A 19,998-nucleotide genomic window follows, 5' to 3' on the forward strand; every position below is an offset into this window, starting at 1 on the left:
GGGAGCACATCTGCTCACAAGGCCCAAAGAAGGAGGAGCAGCCCCTCCCCACGCCCGCTGCTCTGCACTGAAGGCAGGTTGCCGCGCCCACCATGGACGGTGGTCCTCAACCCCCAGGGCTCCCTCCTGGGCTCCACTCCAGGGCAGCGCACCCTGGGGGTCTTCACAGCCCTGGCTCAGGGTGCAGGACCCCAACCCCTGCAAAGACCTCTGGAAACGAATCTCCGGTCTCCGAGGAGACCAGACAGCTCCCCCCTGGCCTTTCTGCTGCCTGTGGCCCTCCTGACGTGAAGATGCAAGGACCCCAGAGACTGGGGGCCGGGCAGGCCGGGTGGGCCCGCTTCCACCCCTGTCCTGCCTCCACCCAGGGCCACGAGGGAAGCTGAGGCCTTTCTGTCTCTGGGGAAGAGCATGCAGTTCTGCAGCCCCAGAATGACCCTCCCCACTTCCACGGGGGGTGGGGCAGGGTTCCCAGCAGCCTTGGAGCCTGGATGCGACTAATGCAGCCAGCAAAGGACTCAGTGGCCCCCGAGCCCAGCTGTTTGAAGCCTAAACTGTATCGATTTGAGAATTTAATTGCTCTGTGATCCCTGAGTAAACTCTGTCTGGTCCATTGATCAGGCCTCCGGCCGCTGGGGAGAGACAAGATGTGGTGGTTGCTGACGCAGGGCTCTCCCTGCAACACCGCTCCTGGCTGGGTGTCCCCTCCTCAGGGATCCCAAGCAGGGCCCCCGGCCTGGCTGGTTGGCAGCTGATGGGGGCAGGGGCACCAGGAGGGACTGGTCAGGGTGGCAGGCTCTCCTTGGCTGCGGTGCCCTGCGTCGGAAGGGCAGGCTACAAAATCGTTTTTTCTTTCCTGGGGGAACAATGTAAAACCCAGCCTAGAAAAATAAACCCTGGCAGGTTGCACACTAATATATTAACAGTGGTTCATTCTATATGACTGTCTTCCATTTTTATTTTCTTCTTTATACTTCTGCATTTACCACATTTCCAACAACTAGCAGTATAACTTATAATCAGAGAAAATAGATGTTATTTAGGGTCAAATGGAACGGCTGGAAGGATTCCTCCTGTGCTCCTAAAGAAAATCCTAGCGGCAGCTCCGTGGAAAGCGGCTGCCTGTCGGAGTTTGGCCTGGGCTGACCTTCCGGCTCCAAAACTAGTTGGCAGGGGTCCCTCTGTCAAGACCCCAAACTTCTCTCCACCCTCCAGTCCTTATCTGCAAACGGCCATAGCGCTGTCACACGGAATGAAGCGAGATAAAGTACTGAGTGCTTAGTGCCACGCCCCGGCAGGTTCCGTAATATTAGTGCCTCTTCCATCCTAGCGGAAGGACCCAACGCGCAGCGTGCCCCCAGACCCTCCCCCTCCCCAGGGCTGGGGCTGGTTCTGTTTCCTGCCCAGTGGCCCCCCTCCTGACCCCTCGTCCCCCGCCACCTCCTGTCCTTACTCTAACAGAAGCCAGTCTTCCTCCTCTCAGGCCCCACTCTGCCACCCACGGAGACAAATGGGCCACTATTTCTCTAGATGCAGGACGCAGCGGCCAGCTCCAGGGTCATTGTTCCCGACGTCACTGAGACCCCCACAGGGAGGAGAGCCCGCGGATGGAAAGCAGGGCTGTGATTACTGGCCTGGTCAGTGGCCCGGAATAAAGCCTTGTCATTAGTGGCAGCGGAGGGGAGGCGGGAGGCATGCACTCCACTCGTGGTCCCTGGAGGCTGCTCTCACCCGAGGGCCTGTCACCTGGGAAGCATGGGTTGTGTGCCTGGGGCGATGCACGGGTGGTAGAGACCTTGCCAACCCCATAACCACGCCGCTGCACCCCGTCCCTTGGCCCTGTCACTGCCCATCCCTAGCTCTCCCCAAGGCTCCGTGTCCCAAGACAGAGTTTCTCCTGACCCCATCCCCCAGGGCTGCCCTTTGGGTAGCTGGGGAAGGCCGTCCTAGCCCCTCTCCGCCACACACACACCCAGGACTGGGGCTTTGGGAGGGGCAAGGGTCTCTCCTGGACCCCCAGGTCTCCCCGGGCCGAGGGTTTCCCTCAGGCTGCAGCAGCTGGTCTTTGTGCGTCTGAACAGAGGCGCTAGGGGTGATGGGCCGCCACCCGCCGGGGACGAGGCCAGCGGCTCAGCAAGGGGACTCCCGCTCAGCCCCACAGCTTGGGTGGGGACAGGGAGGGCATAGCACCTCAGGCTCTGCCGACCTGGGTCACTGTTGGCCAGGTGCAGAGGAGGGAGGTGGCCAGCCCTGCGCTCACACACCAGAGACCCCGACCCTGAGCTCTGACTGATGGCGTGCAGTCCTTACTGGGACCCCTGTAGAGACCACCTGGCTTATCCCTGGAAACCCCAGAGGAGTCCATCTCGGCCCTGCTGAGCCGGTGGGAGCCCAGGCTGAGCAGTGGGAGGGGCTGGCTTGTCTCAGAGCCCAGCCCAGGGTCTCCCCAGCGTGGCCCCGAGGGCCTGGCGACCCACCACGCCACCGTGTGCTCACAGCACACAGGCCTCTGACCTCGCACCTCCTTAGAGTGACTCGGGGGAGGGGTGGGGGGAGGGACTGGGTATGCTCTCTGGGGGCGGGACGCCTGGTCAAAGGGAAGGGAGGGGCTGGGAAGGTCACGGATCAGGTTGGGAGCAGGGATGTTGGGAGTCTGAAGGGAGAAAGCTTATCTGGGGGTGGAATCCCCCCAGGAAGCCAAGAACAGACAGACTGACTGACACGCAGACTATTGGACGTCCGAATGCACCCAGGGGGCTCCTCCCAGAGAAGCTGAGACGCTGACATCAGACAGACGAACAGACAGACAGACAGAAACACACTCCAAGCCAGACAGATGGGACGACTCGGGATAACTGGGAACAGAAGCAGACAGCGACTGAGGGTCTGGACTGCGTAGACGGAGGGCGGCAGGGGGCAGTGTCACAGGCCCTCGGGGACCAAGAGAATCTCCCACCTCCCACCCTCCCTCCCAGCATCACTGCCCCCCCATGGGAAACTGATAATAGATGTATAAGAAGCCCGCTCCCCTGGCCCCCGGCCCCCATGAACGGGCAGTGCCCCGCCCCGCCCCAGTACACCGCCCCTGTCTCCAGTACCAGGTCCTCCCACCGCCTCCGAGCAGGACTCGGGGCTTCGGGGTAGGAGGCCAGGCAGTTGGAGAAAAAGAGGGAAGGGTGAGCGGGACAGAGAGGAAGGGGCGTGGGGGACCCAAGGGAGGATTTCCGTCCCCAGCGCCTGCCAGGCGCGAGCCTCTTGGGGGCGCCCTGTTATCCACCCTCATCTGATGCCGGTGCTTGGGGGGCAGCAGTGGAGGTGGACGGGACTGAGGTGGCCTGCTGGGCAGGGGACAGAGCAGACAGCCCCCCTCTTCTCCTCCCTGCCGAGGAGTACATTTCTAGGAGGAAGCCTCTCCTGTGTCTGAGAGTGACCGCTCAGGGGATGGGGCAGGGCCCTCCCACCCCTTGCTCCCCATCACCCTGGGCCTCTCTCTCACTCTCTGCCCTCTTTCCTTTCCTCTCCCACCGTCTCTCTCTCCCGTTTCTCTTCTTCCTTCCCGTTTCCAGGAGGGCCATTTTCAACTCGGGGGCATCGCATGCCCCTGGATGGGGAGCCCCTCGAGATCCAGGTGGCCTCACTCTCCTTAGGTCCTGGGCACAGAGCTCGGCCCTGAGACCTCTGGGCATCGGCCAGCACTGGCCCTCCCCTTGCCTTCTTTCCCCCGATGTGGTCGTGCCTCCTGCGGTCCTGGATCCCCAGGGTGGGCCCCTTATTTTGGCTCCACTCCCACCATTCCCTCTCCAGAGTCCTGCGTCTCCCAATCCGCTGGGACTCCCTTTGAGGGAAAACAAGCAGTAACACCTTTCGGGGGAGGTTTTCCATCCCCAAGCCCACTGGCTACCATCTCTGATGTCTGCCCAGTTACTTCCCAAGGAATGGAGGGATCGTGGCATCGCTGAGGCTTAAACCTGGACGTGGCCCTTAGTGCAGCACGTCCGGGCCAGGGTGCTCGCGGCTCTGGACCTTCTGCTGCCCTCCCGTGAGACGGATCCTAAAGCCCGTCCAGACTCTGAGCAGCCCAGAAGCCTCGGTGAGATGGGAAGTCATGCTGCTCCCTGCGTAGACCAGCCCCTCCATCGTACAGATGGGGAAAGTGGGGCCCAGGGGCATCCAGGGACTTGCCCAAGTTCATTCCAACAAGAGGAGACTGCAGGTGGGGTGCGTTTCAGGCTGGACTCTGAGTATCCTGACCCCCAGGGAGGTAAAGAACAAGGAAAGAAAAGAGAAATGCACTGAACTGAGATGGAAAACGTGTGGACAAAGTGTGAGCAGCACAGAGATGGGGGAGAGGACGCGATGCTGGGGAGGAGGAGAAGGGGAGGGACAGGGGGGTGGACGATGGAGGGGAGGGGAAGCAGGAAAGCGATGGCGAGAGCCTGCGGGGAAGGGAGAGGCTGGGCGAACGATGCAGAACGGGACAGCGGGGAGAGCCTGGGATGGGACTCCAGACCTGACTTCTCATTGGGCCCCCTCCCTTCCCAGGTGGCCGGCAAACCCAGCGGAGTATGACAAACCTCAAATCAAAGTTACCTTGGCTCCTTTGTGGAAGGAGAAAGATTAGAGAGAAAAATGCAAATCTTGGATATGAGAGGCAGGATGGGTACTATTACTGATGGGGCACCTTCGGGTGCCAGACAACCCACCGCGTGAGACGTATAGATAGAATCAAGCTAATTTCCCCTGATGTTTAAAAAGGTGATTTTTTTTTACAGGCTGCTTAGTGGGAAGGAGCATAGGTTTGGGATTTGCCCAGCAGGGTATCATGACCTAAAAATCGGGAACGGCTCATCTGGGGTCCAGAGGAAAGATGGAGAGATGGAAATATGAGGGAGGAGGTAAAACCAGATAAAAAAACCCACGAGACTCGGGAGGAAGAGGCCGAGTAGGGCCCCGGTGTGTGCTCTGCTTGGAGGGGGAAGGACAGTGGGGGTGGGGAAGGGAGGACCGTCCGGCAATTATTCCCACCTTTGGGAGGCCAGGTCGGAGCAGGCGGGCTTCTGCTCGGAGTCGGCGGCTGGGCAGCAGAACTGGTGCAGCACAGTCTCATTCCTGAGGGCAGAGCAGAGGAAGAAGGTCAGCGCCCTCTGACCCCAAGGCGCTCATGCCCCAACACCTTGCCCCAACACCTTGCCCCTGGGTAACACCAAGGTCGCAAACACTACCCAGGGGAGGACGCGCAGCACTGAGTCAGTGCAAACACCGCCTCCTGTTTGCAGCCCCCTGACCTCTTCTACTTCTGCGCCCCAATCCCTGCAGCAGGCTCCTGCATGTGACGTAACATTTATTTGACTGTATCTTTTGTCATTATCACGGTGAGCCCTCTGTAACCCTTTCCCCCACTGAGGTCCGACCAGCGAGGCGGAACTAGGTCTATTCATCCAAGATGCGCAGAATTGCACGCAGTGAACAGTTTTAAGCTAATCATATGCAGAGATGCAAAGCACTCATAGAGGCCTTAGAGTTGCCGGCTCGATGAGAGATTTGTCTGATGTGGGTGAAGAAGCCGACCGGAAGGTGGAGATCCGGGTTCTGGGGCCATCGCTACAGGTGGCTTGGGTTGTGATACCTGGTTCACCTTTTCTGGGTTTCAGCTTATTTACTAATGAACCACAGGAGCGATTCCCAGCCCCAGCTGCTTACTAATCTCTCCAGGAGATTTTTTAAATTACGGATTCACTTGGGCTGGCCTGGGTCAGGGGAAGCAGGACATTTTATAAGCCCCCGGGTGATTTTTCTAAGGGCAGCCAGAATTGAGAGCTGTTCGACTACACAATTTCCAAGGTCCTTCCGTTGCTGCGAGGCTGGGATTCTAATACCTGTCTTGAGCCACCTTGAGACTTAACACGGAAATTATTTTTGTTGTTGTTGTTTTGGTTTGGTTTTTTTGGCTGTGCTGTGCGACTCGTGGAATCTTAGTTCCCCGACCAGGGATGGAACCCGGGCCCTGGCAGTGAGAACGTGGAGTCCTAACCACTGGACCGCCAGGGAACTCCCCTGAAATTACTTTTGGATAAAGCTATCTTGACCTCCTGCCTTCTCCCCTTTGGCAAGCAGTCACCAGCATGAAGTCAGAGAAAGTCAGACCCGAAAGGGCTCTGTTCTGATCAACCTCCCAGGGCTGGGAGCCGCTCCCCTGAGCAGCATTGAGGCCAGTTCCACGTGGTCCTCCCAGGTCACCAGACGCGGCTGCGTTGGCACGTGCGATGGGAGACATAAGCCTGGATGTCTCCAAGTCCTTCCACACCTCAGGCTCGGGCTGGCAGTGTATTGGGGGTCGCAGTCTCTTTTGGGGTTCCTACTGATGGGGTCCCTCAGGACAGTCCAGCTGGGAGAAGGAGTTTGCCTTCAGCCCCTCCCCTGTTTCCTCTCTATCCACCTCCTGCCCATGGACCTTCTCAGCCTGGGCCAGGGGCTTCCTAATAGACACCCCCTCGGTGCCTCCTTCTGGGATTAATTTCATGCTACCCACCTCTGACCACCCTGGCCCCCTGCCCTGCCCAAGGTCACCGTCCAAGTGCCTGATCTGGGCAGGTCTTAGCTTAAGTCAGGCCCAGACCTCCCTTCCCTCCACCTCAGAGGAGAACCCACACAGAGGAACCCCAAGAATTCATTCCCGTTAGAGATAAAATTGGAAGAAAAAAGTGGAGCAGTGAGGGGAAGGCACACGTCACCTCTGTGGTATCCTTCCCCCAAACCTATAACCCATTCCAAACGTGGGAGAGCGTCAGACAAACCCAAATCGAGGACATTCTACAAAATATCTGACCAGTCCTCCTCAAAACTGTCAAGGTCTTGAAATCCACAAAGAGACAGAAACTGCCACAGACCAGAGAAAACTGAGACGTGATAACTAACTGCCACCACCCATCACAGCCTGTCCAGATGTGAGGCAGGAGGCCTGTCTGCAGAACCCAGGACAGCTGGCCTGAGGCCTTGCCCCCAGCCCAGCCCCGATAAGGTGCTGGGATCTGTGCTGGGTTCATCAGCCCTCCACAAGCGGACCACAACCCCTGTGTAGGTTCGTCAAGTCCTTTATCTCCCGAAGCCTCCGTTTTCTCACCAGTAGGATAATAGTGAATCCTTCACTTGGCAGGGCTTTCAGGGGAGCAGATACAACAGTGAATGTACAAGCACATCATAAAGGTAAGGGTCATATGAGCAAACGTTTTATTCATTCACTTTTCTGACCCAGGCTTTAATTTCATCAGCTCAAATGACAGAAAGAAAGGAAGAATTTTTCTTCCACGAAGGGTGCTCTCTGCACGCCTGAAGGCAGCCAGTGCTGCATTTTGTGAGCACCGAGAGGCAGAAAACGTCCCCTCCACGTAGCAAGAACCTGCTACTCTCAGAACCGGCTTCTCAGACCTCTGCCCTTGGTACCTAATTCATCGACAGGGAAGATGGCAACCTGCAACATCCCTGCATCCCCATTTCATTGTGGTGGAAACTGAGGCTCAGCAGGTGGAGCGAATACCGAAGACGCTGGGCATTTAGGTGGAGGACCTGTAGGCAGGCCTGTTTCCCCTTGCTGCTGGGGAAGTAAAGAAAGGAGGAAAGCCTGTGCTCACAGGCCTGAGTGCAACCGCTGCGCTTTGGGGTGAGGGGCACCCTTCAAGGTGAGCCAGGAACGTGAGCCAGACCTTGGAATCCTACAGCCCCCAACCCGGCCCAGAGCAGGAGCCCGGGAGGGGCCTTCCTGGAGCTGCCATGCTGCATCATTCACCTCGCGGTCTGTGCAGTTCGCAGCCCAAGGCCGTGGCCCTCGGAGATCTGGAACTGAGCAGCCCCAGCAAGTTGGCAGTGGAAGGGGGCCCCTCTGAAAAAAAGAACACAACCCATTCTCAGTCCTGGGCTCTTGGAATCAAAGGAGGGAGGCGTATGGTATCCAGGCTGAAAGCTTATTTCTCGGGTACGTAACCCCAGGGCCCCTGACTTTAGGCAGAACTCGGTCCTCCCTGGCTTTAGCGATCCCAGGTGCCCCGAGTTGATGAGTGCTGATGGGGTGGCTGGATTGTGGGTGGATGTGCTGACCCTAGAGCGGGGCAGTCCAGACCCAGAATGAGGGTTTCAGTGTGTGGCTTATCCCTGGTCTTGCTGCCACGCTGGGCTGGGAAGGAGCATGGAGTTCTCAGGGGATGAGAGGAGTGGGCCATCGGGGCATTTCAGGGCATCACCCAAGCAAGATGGGGGGTAAGGCTCTTCCAAGGAGTCAGCGTGGGCCTGAAGGAAGAGGAGAAGCTGGGGTTCATCTGGAAGAGGACCCCGTTTCTTACTCTGAAAGAGCCAGGAAGCGGAGAAGAGAGTGGTGGTGCTGCCTGGGGAAGGGCAGAGACCTCAGAGGCCATCTGGCTGCAGGGAGAAGAAACACCGAGAGCTGCCAGGAGCTAATGAGGCTGTAGCCAGGCCAGGCTCCGAGCCACGGGAGGCTGTGCACCTACAATTTCCCACGTGTCTATTTAGTTTGAGACTCAGGATTCCACTGCTTGGCCGTCAACACAGCTGAGTAGTTGAGAGGAAGTGATGAGGCATGCGGTGATGCAGTGGGTGAAGTGTATTTCAGGAAAAACAATACAGAGGGTATAGAACAGCTCACTAGACAGCAATAAAAGATGAGATTTGTAGTAGGATTTTGCTACTGATTCAAGAGGTTGCAAATCCTCCTAAGTCCCATGGACTCTCCTTGGTGACGCCTTTGGCCTGCCCCTCGGCTCCTTTCCCGGTTTGTCACCTGGGCTCAGGTTTCCTCCCCTCCTTCTGCACAATGACCTTGACTGTATACTTTTTTTTTTTTTTTTTTTTCTTTTTGCGGTACGTGGGCCTCTCACTGTTGTGGCCTCTCCCGTTGCGGAGCACAGGCTCCGGACGCGCAGGCTCAGCGGCCATGGCTCACGGGCCCAGCTGCTCTGCGGCATGTGGGATCTTCCCGGACCGGGGCACGAACCCGCGTCCCCTGCATCGGCAGGCGGACTCTCAACCACTGCGCCACCAGGGAAGCCCAATATGGCTGATTTTTGTAAGAGCACAATATTTTCTCCCCCTTCTCACTTCTTGATACTTCATCAAGAGTCTTGAGAATAATTTCTAACTTCCCTTCTCCCAATGCCCCCGATCACCTAATTATTAACCCCCCTCCAAGCAGCAGGAAAAAACACCAACTTTTTCCTTTCCTTCCCTTCAACTGCTAGCTTGGATCTTCAGAGACAAGATGGCGCGTAACTGAGCCAAAGGAGTCCAGGGGCTAGAAAGCAGGACAATGAGAAAGTTGGGGGTGGGGCAGGAGAGCTGGGGAAATGCTGGCCCCGGGCCTGGGGCTGAGGGTTCCAGGAAGGACCATAGCAACAGTGTGGAGCTGGCGTTGGAGACCCAGCCCCCTCTCCACGTGGCTGGCCCTGGGGAAGGTCAAGTCGCTGTAAACAAGGCTCTTATCCCTGTCCTGTTTATCTCACTGAGTTATGGGGATTTAGTAAGACTTTGAATGTGAAACTGCCTTGGGAGAAACCTAATAAGCCCTGCACAGATGCACAATTTTATAATGACTATTACTGGGATCAGTCTGAGCCAACGAGGGACTCCGCAGCCCCAGCTCTGCTGCCATCAGAGACCTACCAGGCCCATCACCCCTCCCCCTCCTCCCCCCTCCCCCTCCCCCCTCCTCCCCCCTCCTCCCCGCCCCCCCCTGCAGGCCCCGGGGCCGAGGAGGAAGGGGTGGACTTCCTTTGCTCCTTGGTGCCATCGGCAACTGCACAGTCCTCCTCAGAAAGCTTTGGAAAGGTCTTAATAAGGCAAGTGATGGATGTCCCAGCAGCCAGGGGCAAAAAGCTACAGAAATGTCACCCTGGTCTGGTAGGCCCGCGGGCTCCAGCGTTCTGCCCCGAGCCTGACGAAGGCTGAAAGCTCGGATGGGCCTCCGTCTCACCAGGCTTTGCTTCTCCTTCCTTCTCTGCTCAGTCTCCTTTGGGGAGCTTTAAAGGTCATCTAGTGCACATCCCCGCCGCCAAGGAATAGGGGTTACAGAGTCTGGGGAAAGAGCCGCCTGCCTCTCCTTTTCAGAGAGGTTTCCCCTGAACGTTCATATGAACAAGTCTGGTCTTGCGGAAACGCTGTGCTTCTCTCCTGTGCCCTGAGAAACCTCAGGGCCCCCCCGGCTGCCCCAGGGCCCCCCCTGAGGTGAGGAGGCAAGTGGAGAAGGCAGGGCATGGACCTTCCACTTCAACCAGTGCAGCTCTGATTTGGTCTGATTATGTGTTAGAGACACCCATTGGGTTTGATTTGGGGGCTGGGGGAATAAGTTTCCTTGTTTTAAAAAAACAACTGGGAGGGACTTCCCTGGTGGTGCAGCGGTTAAGAATCCGCCTGCCAATGCAGGGGACATGGGTTTGAGCCCTGGTCCGAGAAGATCCCACATGCCGCGGAGCAACTAAGCCCACGAGCCACAGCTACTGAGCCCGCGAGCCACAACTACTGAAGCCCATGCGCCTAGAGCCCAGGCTTCGCAACAACAGAAGCCACCGTGATGAGAAGCCCACGCACCACAACAAAGAGTAGGCCCCGCTCACGGCAACTAGAGAAAGCCCACGTGCAGCAATGAAGACCCAATGTAGCCAAAATAAATAAATTTATTTAAAAAAGCAACAACTGGGAAAGTATTCTTCTAAGCAAAAGCCCTCCTCCTGCGATTACTAAGGCTGCTCCATCTCTCCGATCGATTGCAGTGGGCTTGGAGAGGAGCTGCTGGCCGCCCTCCCAGCGGCGGCCCACCCCAGCCCTCCTTTTCTCACTGCCTGGAGCAAGACTCCTTGCGTCATCCTGCCTAACTCCTTGGTACAGCCTTGCCTTGGTTTCCTCATCTATAAATGGGGTTAACAATAGAACTTCTCTAAAGCGTTTTGAGGGTGAAATGAGTTAAGACACACAAGGTACTTACAATAGAACTTGGCACACAGTAAGTGCTTAATAATAAGTGTCAGCTGTTTTTTTTTTCCTTTTTTTAAAATATTTATTTATTTTGGTTGTGCCGGGTCTTAGTTGCGGCATGCAGGATCCTTTTTAGTTGTGGCATACAGACTCTTAGTTGTGGCATGCTTGCGGGATCTAGTTCCCTGACCAGGGATCGAACCCAGGCCCCCTGCATTGGGAGCGTGGAGTCTTATCCACTGGACCGCCAGGGAAGCCCCTGTGTCAGCTGTTATTAATGTCCCCCTTCGGCCACCCTTGCCTCTCTCGCTTCCATCTCAGGAGAGGGGTGCTCCCTCCTCTCCAAGCCCCATCTTCAGGCCCTCTCCTCCCCCGCTGGTCTTCTCTGCTGTCGTTGGCACAGCCTTTTGCTCATCAAATCTCTCATCCTAGAAACACTATTTTTCCCTACAACTGCCTCCCAGGAAGAGCTGTCTGCTTGCAGGTGCTTCCTTTCACCTTGATCTCCTGCCAACCTGCTGGGACGCGCCTCCTCCCAGGAGCCCTAACAGAGCTTTCCCCAGGGAGCCCCCCAGGGAGTCCCCCAGCGATCCGGTTGCCAATCCAGCGGGACCTTCTCAGTTCCTCATTGACTCAACTTTTCCCAGCCCAACCTTCCTTATTTTATTTTATTTTTTTTGCGGTACGCGGGCCTCTCACCGCTGTGGCCCCTCCCCTTGCGGAGCACAGGCTCCGGACGCGCAGGCTCAGCGGCCATGGCTCACGGGCTCAGCCGCTCCGCGGAATGTGGGATCTTCCCGGACCGGGGCGCAAACCTGTGTCCCCTGCATCGGCAGGCGGACTCTCAACCACTGCGCCCCCAGGGAAGCCCCAACCTTCCTTCTTGAAACACCCCAGCCCCTGGCTTCCAGGGAAGTGGTCTGCCCGGTGGTTTTCGTGGTGATTGAAAGAACCCTGCGGGGAAGAATCCATGGAGAGGAACGGGGCCGACGCCAATCACAGCCGGCCAGGCAGTGCTCGTGAGCACCCTGAAAGTGAGCTTTCCAGGGCAGTCAGGCCCGGCCAACCACTGCCACGCACAGAAGAGCCGACCCGGCAAGAGATTTCTGCGCAGACAGATGCTGTTGCTGCTTTCCGACCCGGGGTGGTTTTCAGACACCATGTCTTGGGCTGGTTCATAACAGCTCTCACCTGTGGACTGTGGGCATTTCCCTCCTCACTAGACTGTAAGCCGCTTCAGGGAGAGACCAGTCTCTGAATCTGATTTCAGTGGAATGACTACAGGTCTTCCACACCCAGTACCCCTGCCAGGTGGACACTCTCACGGCCCTTACTCACATGGCACATGCGAGAGGCCTCTGCGGAGAGAGAGGAAGCGTCTTGGACTCACTTATGTGCGGGTTTTGCAAATTTTCCACCCAATTCAAACTGCAAACAGCAACCCCATCTCCTTTTCACATTTCCTGAAGAGGGCATCGAGGCATCCCATCCCCAACAGGAAAACCGTCTCTCCTCCTCATTCAGAGTCGCCCATGGAGCCCAGAAGACAGCGGACGCTCAACGGCCTGCCTGTCTGTCTAGGCATCATGTCCACACTGCCTGCCAGGAACCCACGGCCACACACACAACACAACGGACTGGAGAGGCAGAGATGCTGCCCCCCATTTCACAGGTAAGGCAGAGGCTGGGGCATGGGGCGGACCGAACAGGAAGCCTGAGTGCCTTTAGAATTAGCTAAACGAGAAAATGTTCAGCTCACAGCCCGCGGTCGTAGTAACTAGAGGTTGCTCCATTCTTTTCTTTCTTTTTTTTTTTAAAGAAGATGTTGGGGGTAGGAGTTTTTATTAATTAATTTATTTATTTTTGCTGTGTTGCGTCTTCGTTTCTGTGCGAGGGCTTTCTCTAGTCGTGGCAAGCGGGGGCCACTCTTCATCGCGGTGCGCGGGCCTCTCACTATCGTGGCCTCTTGTTGCGGAGCACAGGCTCCAGACGTGCAGGCTCAGTAGTCGTGGCTCACGGGCCTAGTTGCTCCGCGGCATGTGGGATCCTCCCAGACCAGGGCTCGAACCCGTGTCCCCTGCATTAGCAGGCAGATTCTCAACCACTGCGCCACCAGGGAAGCCCCGGTCGCTCCATTCTTGAACGAGATGCTCTATTTCCCAATCAAACGGCAAACTCCACATCTTGGGTGTCCGCATCCCTATCCCATGCACCGGACTGGCCACTGATTACCTGTTCAATGTTTGCTGGGCTGAGGGCAGAGTCTGCTTGCATTCTTTTTTTTTTTTTCAGTGATGCAACACAACGTTATCAACTATGCCTTACATCAGCTTCTCAGACCTTATTCATCTCACAGCTGAAAGTTTGTACCCTTTCACCAGCCTGTCACTATTTCTCCCATCCCACCCCCAGCCCCTGGCAACCACTTTTCTACATTCTGTTTCTATGAGTTTGAGTTTTTTTTCTTTTTGAGAGTCACATACAAGTAATACCATGCAGCATTTGTCTTTCTCTGTCTGGCTTATTTTGTTAGCATAACGCCCTCAAGTCTGTCCATGTTGTCACAAAAGGCAGGATTTCCTTCTTTCTCATGGCTGAATAATATTCCACTGTGTGGAATATATATATCTCACATCTTTATCCATTCACCCATTGATGGACATTTAGGTTGTTTCCATAACTTGGCTATTGTAAATAGTGGGGCAATGAACATGGGAGGGCAGATAACTCTTCCAGATCCTGCTTTCGCTTCCTTTGGATAAATACTCTAAAGTGGAATTACTCAATCATATGGTAGCTGTATCTTTAATTTTCTGAGGAACCTCCATACTGTTCTCCATAGTGGCTGCACCAATTTACCTTCCCACCAACACTGCAAGAGGGTTCCCTTTTCTCCACATCCTCACCAGCACTTATTTCTTGTCCTTTTGATGAAGACCATTTTAACAGGTGTGAGGTGGCATCTCATTGTGGTTTTGATTTTCATTTCCCTGATGATCAGTGATGTTGAGCATCTTCTCATGTGTCTATTGGTCAGTCTGTTTGTCTTCTTTGGAAAAATGTCTATTCAGGTCCTCTTCCCCTTTATTTTTTCTTTTTCTTTTGATGCGTCGGGTCTTAGTTGTGGCACCCTGGACCTTCGTTGAGGCACGCAGGATCGTTTTATCATTGTGGCGTATGGGCTCTTCGTCGCAGCATGCGGGCTTCTCTCTAGTTGTGGCACGCGGGTTCCAGAGTACATGGGCTCTGTAGTTTGCGGTACGCAGCCTCTCTAGTTGAGGCGCACGAGCTCAGTAGTTGTGTCAGGAGGGCTTAGTTGCCCCGCAGCATGTGGGATCTTAGTTCCCCGACCAGGGGTCAAACCCGCATCCCCTGCATTGGAAGGCGAATTCTTTACCACTGGACCACCAGGGAAGTCCCTTCTGCCCAGTTTTTAATCAGATTGTTTATTTTTTGCTATTGGGTTGTATGAGTTCTTTACATATTTTGAATATTAACCTCTTATCAGTATAGTACTTGCAAATATTTTCTCCCATTCGGAATGTTGCCTTTTCATTTTGTTGATGGTTTCCATGCTGTGCAGAAGCTTTTTGGTTTGATAGCCTCCCACTTGCCTCACTTATCACATCTGTGAAATGGGGATAATACCTTTCCATTAGGATTGCATGGAGAAAATGAGATTAGAAGACATACATAAATGCCTAGTGCACAGCAGAAATTAGTACGTGGATGTTGAAAGAAAGACTGAATAAATGAGTGAAGATCAAATGGTTGCGGGTTGCACTGCGGGGCTCTCTCTGCAAGCTGCTCTCCCTTTTCTGCCCCTTGAGCCCCCTGACTTTCCTGCAGGAGTGGATCACATTGCTCCCTGCTCAAAACCGCCACCCAAACAACTTCCACCCCACAAACCCCTCTGGAGGACCCTCTCTCTCTCTCTCCACCTTTCCCTCCTATTCTTTGAACATGTGTTTCTTCCAGCCCCAGGGCATTTGCACAGAATGTTTTTCCCTCAGGTCTTCCCATGACTCTGTCCTTCACTTTATTTCTCTGCTCAGATGTCACCGCCTAAGTGAGGTCTTGCCTATCAAGCTCCCTCCTCCCAGTTACCCCCTTATTCTTCCTTAGAGTCCTTATGAGTGTATATATATCCCTGGGTCACTTTTCTGGTTTAACGTCTGTCTTCTCCTCTCGAATGTGAGCTCCAAGATGGCCGAGTCTTTGTCTGACTCGTTCGCTGTGAATCCCCAGCACCTACAGCAGAGCCTGACATGCAGTAGGTGCTCAATAACTACTTGTTAAATGGATGTACAGATAGGACTCCGGCCCTTGAGGAGCCTAAATAAAATCTTCATCCCTAAATAACAGTAATATGCTCAGCTTCCCTCTCTCCACATTCCTTTCTCCCGTACAGCTCAGCTCATCAGCTCAACATATTTTCATTTTTTTTCCCAGCCCCCAGCGAGCCGATTCAGGCTGATCTATTCTGATGGTCCTCGAGTGGGGAGCTGCGTCGGAATCCTGAGAGCTTCCTTTAGAGTAGATGTGGCTTCCCTCCTTCCCTTAACCTCCTCCTGAATGACAGGCTCCAGGGCGGAGGCCATTTGGACGTATGTTCCTGCAATTGTTCCTGCAATCGTCTGCAGGAGGAGAGAGGCTGAGAGCAATGACCCCAGAATCACACCCCTGGGTTTGAATCTGGACGCTGCCTCACGGTGGTTGCTTGAACGAGGTGGGGGGCGGCGGCAGTTCCTGACCCTCTTGTGCCTCACCCCCCAACCGTAGAAGTTATTGAGACAGAGTGTCCTACAGAGTGAAGTAAGTCAGAAAGAGAAAAACAAATATCGTATATTAACGCATGCATGGGGAATCTGAAAAACTGGTATAGACGATCTTATTTACAAAGCAGAAATAGAGACACAGACACAGAGAACAAACACATGGATACCAAGGGGGAAAGGGGCAGGGTGGGATGAACTGGGAGATTGGGGTTGACATATATCTATTGATACTATGTATAAAACAGATAACTAATGAGAACCTACTGTAGAGCACAGGGAATTCCACTCAGTGCTCTGTGGTGACCTAAACAAGAAGGAAATCCAAAAAAGAGGGGATATATGTATACGTAGAACTGATTCACTTTGCTGTACAGTAGAAACACAATATTGTAAAGCAACTATACTCCAATAAAAATTAACCAAAAAAAGAAGTTCTTGAGACATACATTGAGATAAAGTTTGTAAGGCACTTAACACAATGCCCAGCCCACAGTGAGTGCAAGATAAAAAATTAGCTTTCATTAAATTATTATTACTTTCCTCCAGGCAGTGAGGCCGTGTTCCTTAGTCTCCCTGCAGCGTCCAGCGTAGGGCCTTTCCTGTGGACGGCCAGTCCCCGCAGTTGGCTGAGACAAACATACCACCGTTGCTCCCCCCTTCAAGAACACTCTTCTGTCTGGAACCCTCTCCCCCCTCCAGGAACCACCCCATTTCTTTCCTCTTCTTTCCAGCAAAATTCACCGAAGAGTTTTCTACACTCACTTTCTGCAGCCCCTCCCATTCTGTCACCTTCTAAACTTCCTTTTATAGAAATTTCAAACATACATTTTTGCCAGTCTTCTACCCCATCTTTTTTGCTGGAGTATTGTAAAGTGTACTCCAGAAATAATACCATTTCACCCAGAATGTACATCTAAACAGGTAAGAACTTTGAAAAGATATCACAGCATCATTATTATAGCTAACTAAAGTAACCATACTTCCAATATCTGTGTTCAAATTTCCCTGATGGCCTTAAACATGTCTTTTCACAGTTGCTTCATTTGAATTAGGACCTAGTCAAGGTCCACACTTTACCCGAGGTTGATTTGTCTAAATCTCTTTTCCCTTCTCTCTTAAACCCACACCAATCAAGCTTCCACCCTGCCCCTTGCTCTACCCAAGCTGTGCTTTTCAGGGTCACCAATGACCTCCGTGCTGCACAATGGACTCTCCTCCCTGCTCACCCTCTCCAGGAGGTGACTCTGCTGCACCGTCCTCACTGAGACCCCTCTTCGCTGGGACACCACGTGGTTCTCCAGCTGTCTGCTGCTCCCTCTTTGGCTGTTCTTTCTCAGCTCCCATCCCCACCTCTGGACACCGGCGTGCTCCAAGGCTCCACACCGGCCCTCTGTGGTCTTCTTTTCTCACTCCTTGGTGGTGTCATCCAGCCTTGAGGCTTTAAAAGCCCTCCCAAATTTTTATCTCCAGTCCATCCAAAGAGCTGCCAGTCCTCTCCAGTGCACGTCTCACAGGCATCCCCAGCTTAGCGTGGCTAAACCTTTACCCCCTCAGATGTCCCCATCTCATCCTTCCAGTAACTTCAGTCCAAACTCTTGGGCTCAGCCTCAACTCCTCTTCCTCTCACACCCACATTAATCCCGCAGGAAGCCCTGCTGGGTTGACTGTTTATCCCCACTTGCTGCCATGGCCTCTCGTCCAAGCTACTTCCTTCTCGTACCTGGACTTCGCAACCACTTCCTACCTTATCTCCCTGCTGCCGGCTGGCTTTCTTCTTCCTCAAGTCTATTCTCAACCCAGCAGCCGAGGTCCCTTTGAAGCATTCTCTGCTTAAAACCGTCCACTGGCTTCCAGTTTTTCTTAATGTGGAAGCCAAACTCTTCACAATAGGTTCCAGGGCCCTATCAGTGTTTCTCAACAAGAAACGCTGGCATTTGGGGCAGGAAAATTCTTCCTTGCGGGAATGGTCCTGAGCACTAGAGGGTGTTTGCTGTAGCCTTTGCCCACTAAATGCCAGCAGAGCAATGCTTCCTCGCCCCCCCCCCCCCCCGTAACCCTGCCAGCCACTGCGACAGCTAAAGCGTCCCTATGCACTTCCAAACACTGCCTGGTGGATTTGGAAATAGCAGGTGGGAACCTCTTACAAGATCTGCTGCAGCCCTGTACGCTCCCACCCTCCCTCCACCCCACCAAAGTCTCTGACCCACCTCAGACCACTCTCCCTGCGCTCCCTCTGCTCCTGTCTTACCTGAACAACTAGACAGGCTCCCTCCCTCACCTCTGTGCTGCGCCTGCCTTGGCCAGGAAAGCTCCTCCCCCAGATGGCACAGGACCCCTCCTCCAGGGCATTTCTCAGGTGCTCTCCTAGCTCTCCAGGAGGCCTGCCCAGGGCACCCTGTCTGAAATTGCAAATCCCTTTATTCCCAGGCCCCCTTGCTCTGTTTTATTTCTCCCCAGAGCACTTATCCCATCAGATGTACTCTATGTTTTCATTCTTATGTTGTTTATTTTTTTGTCTATAAGCTTCCTGAAGGGATGTGGGGTTTTTTGCTCACTGCTGTACCCTGGTACCTGGCACAGTAACTGTCACACAGCAGCTAATCGATAAATATTTGTTAAGTGAAAGAAAGAAAGAATACAGATGCCGTAAGCATATACTTATGCAGAGAAGAAAACAAGCACTTTTAAGCCACAGGAATGAAGAATTAATTTCATCATTAGCAAGGACTGGAGTGTGCTCAGCCCGGGGTGGGAAGTAGGGGAAGAGGCGATGAGAAACTCTGTTTATTAGATCAGTTAAGGAAGACTTCCTGAAGGAGGTGGGGCTGTAGGACTCACTTTCAGCTCATTTTGAACCAGATTATAATATCCTGGGAGCTCCCCCAGCCCTGAGGACTGCAGACAACTCTTCCAAGCTGGAAGAGTGGTGAAGCGTTTTCAGGTAGGGAAGCCCGCTCCCTTAATCTTATTTCTACCGCAATTTACCAATGTCTGTAGAAGGCTCCAGCAGCAGGTCCGCAGCTGGAGGGCCAAGTTCAAATGGAGCCCCTGGGTAATGTCTGCCTACCCATCCACCACCCACCCCACCCTCAGAAAAGCCCACCCCAAATGATTACACAGAGGCAGGCTACCCAGAGCTTGCCTTCTACACGCTCAGCAGACGAGAAGAAAGGACCTAGATTCACAGCCACACAATGGAATACTTTACAGCTATTGAAAGGAATGAGACAGCTCTTTTTATACTGAATATGGAAGGATCACCAGGATAGATTATTATTAGGGGGAGGAAAAAGAAACACAAGATGCAGAATGGCATATAGTATACTACCATTTGTGTAAAAAGAAACATACACATATCTAAACAAGTATATATATATATATATATATATATATATATATATATATATGTATATTTGCTTGAATATACATAGACTATCCCTGGAAGGATGCACAAGAAATTTCTAACAGTAGTTGCTGGGGACAGCGGATGGGGGTAGGGTTGTGGGTGAGTGGGTGGGAAACAAGGGCGGGGAGACACTTTTCACTGAAAACACTTGCATCTTTCAAATTTTGGACTATGTCGAAGTATTACCTGTTTGAAAAGAGTAAATTAACTTTTAAAAACAACACAACCAGATTAACAAAATGAAAACCAACGGAGCCATGTGAAAAGTTCAGCTCTTTGGGTGTTAAAATGAAAGCCACTTGCAGAAGTACAAGTGGCCAGAAGTGGAAGGACAGCAGAAGGAGCCCAGGGACTTTCATTGACCTCTTTTGACAGGTCCCATCTGTGTGGCCCGGGGCCGAGAAAGCCAGTGGGTTCCTAGGTGCCATCCAGAGCCAGGCAAGGTCCAGAACCTGCAACGCTGGGGGGAGGGGGGAGGGGGGAAGGGGGAGGGAGGGACTCTCCTTGCCCCCACTGGCCAAGCCACACCTCCTGGGCCACAGGGCTGTCTCCAGCTCCTGTGTTCTGGAAGCTAGAAGCCAGTGACCAGGTGGGCAGAGACACCCCCAGACCCACGTGGAGCAGAAAGTGTAGGCGTCAGTGTGCTCACCGGAAAGAAAAAGAGAAAGAAAAGGAGGCCAGGGAGGGGGACAGGCTGTCAGGGAGGGAAGGAGGAGCCCTGTTCGCAGCCCTCGGGAAGCCTCTACCTTCAAAAATCACTTTCTGGCCCAGTTCCTGCCAGAGGGGTCCCCAAATAACTGCGCCAGGCGCCTGGGTTGCTCGGTGCTTTATTGGCATCAA

The 19,998-nt window shown here is 53.9% G+C and overlaps 1 protein-coding gene across 1 annotated transcript in view; it reads right to left on the minus strand.

The window, feature by feature from the left end:
- Nucleotides 1-19,998, minus strand: part of IQSEC3 (IQ motif and Sec7 domain ArfGEF 3) — an 89,091-nt gene that overhangs the window by 57,527 nt on the left and 11,566 nt on the right. The window contains exon 2 of the mRNA XM_060112950.1: nucleotides 5,026-5,109. Coding sequence (XP_059968933.1) covers nucleotides 5,026-5,109 — 84 coding nt within the window. The remainder of the gene's footprint in view (nucleotides 1-5,025; nucleotides 5,110-19,998) is intronic.

The sequence above is a fragment of the Mesoplodon densirostris genome, chromosome 11 (assembly GCF_025265405.1).
Source record: "Mesoplodon densirostris isolate mMesDen1 chromosome 11, mMesDen1 primary haplotype, whole genome shotgun sequence".
NCBI lineage: Eukaryota > Metazoa > Chordata > Mammalia > Artiodactyla > Ziphiidae > Mesoplodon > Mesoplodon densirostris.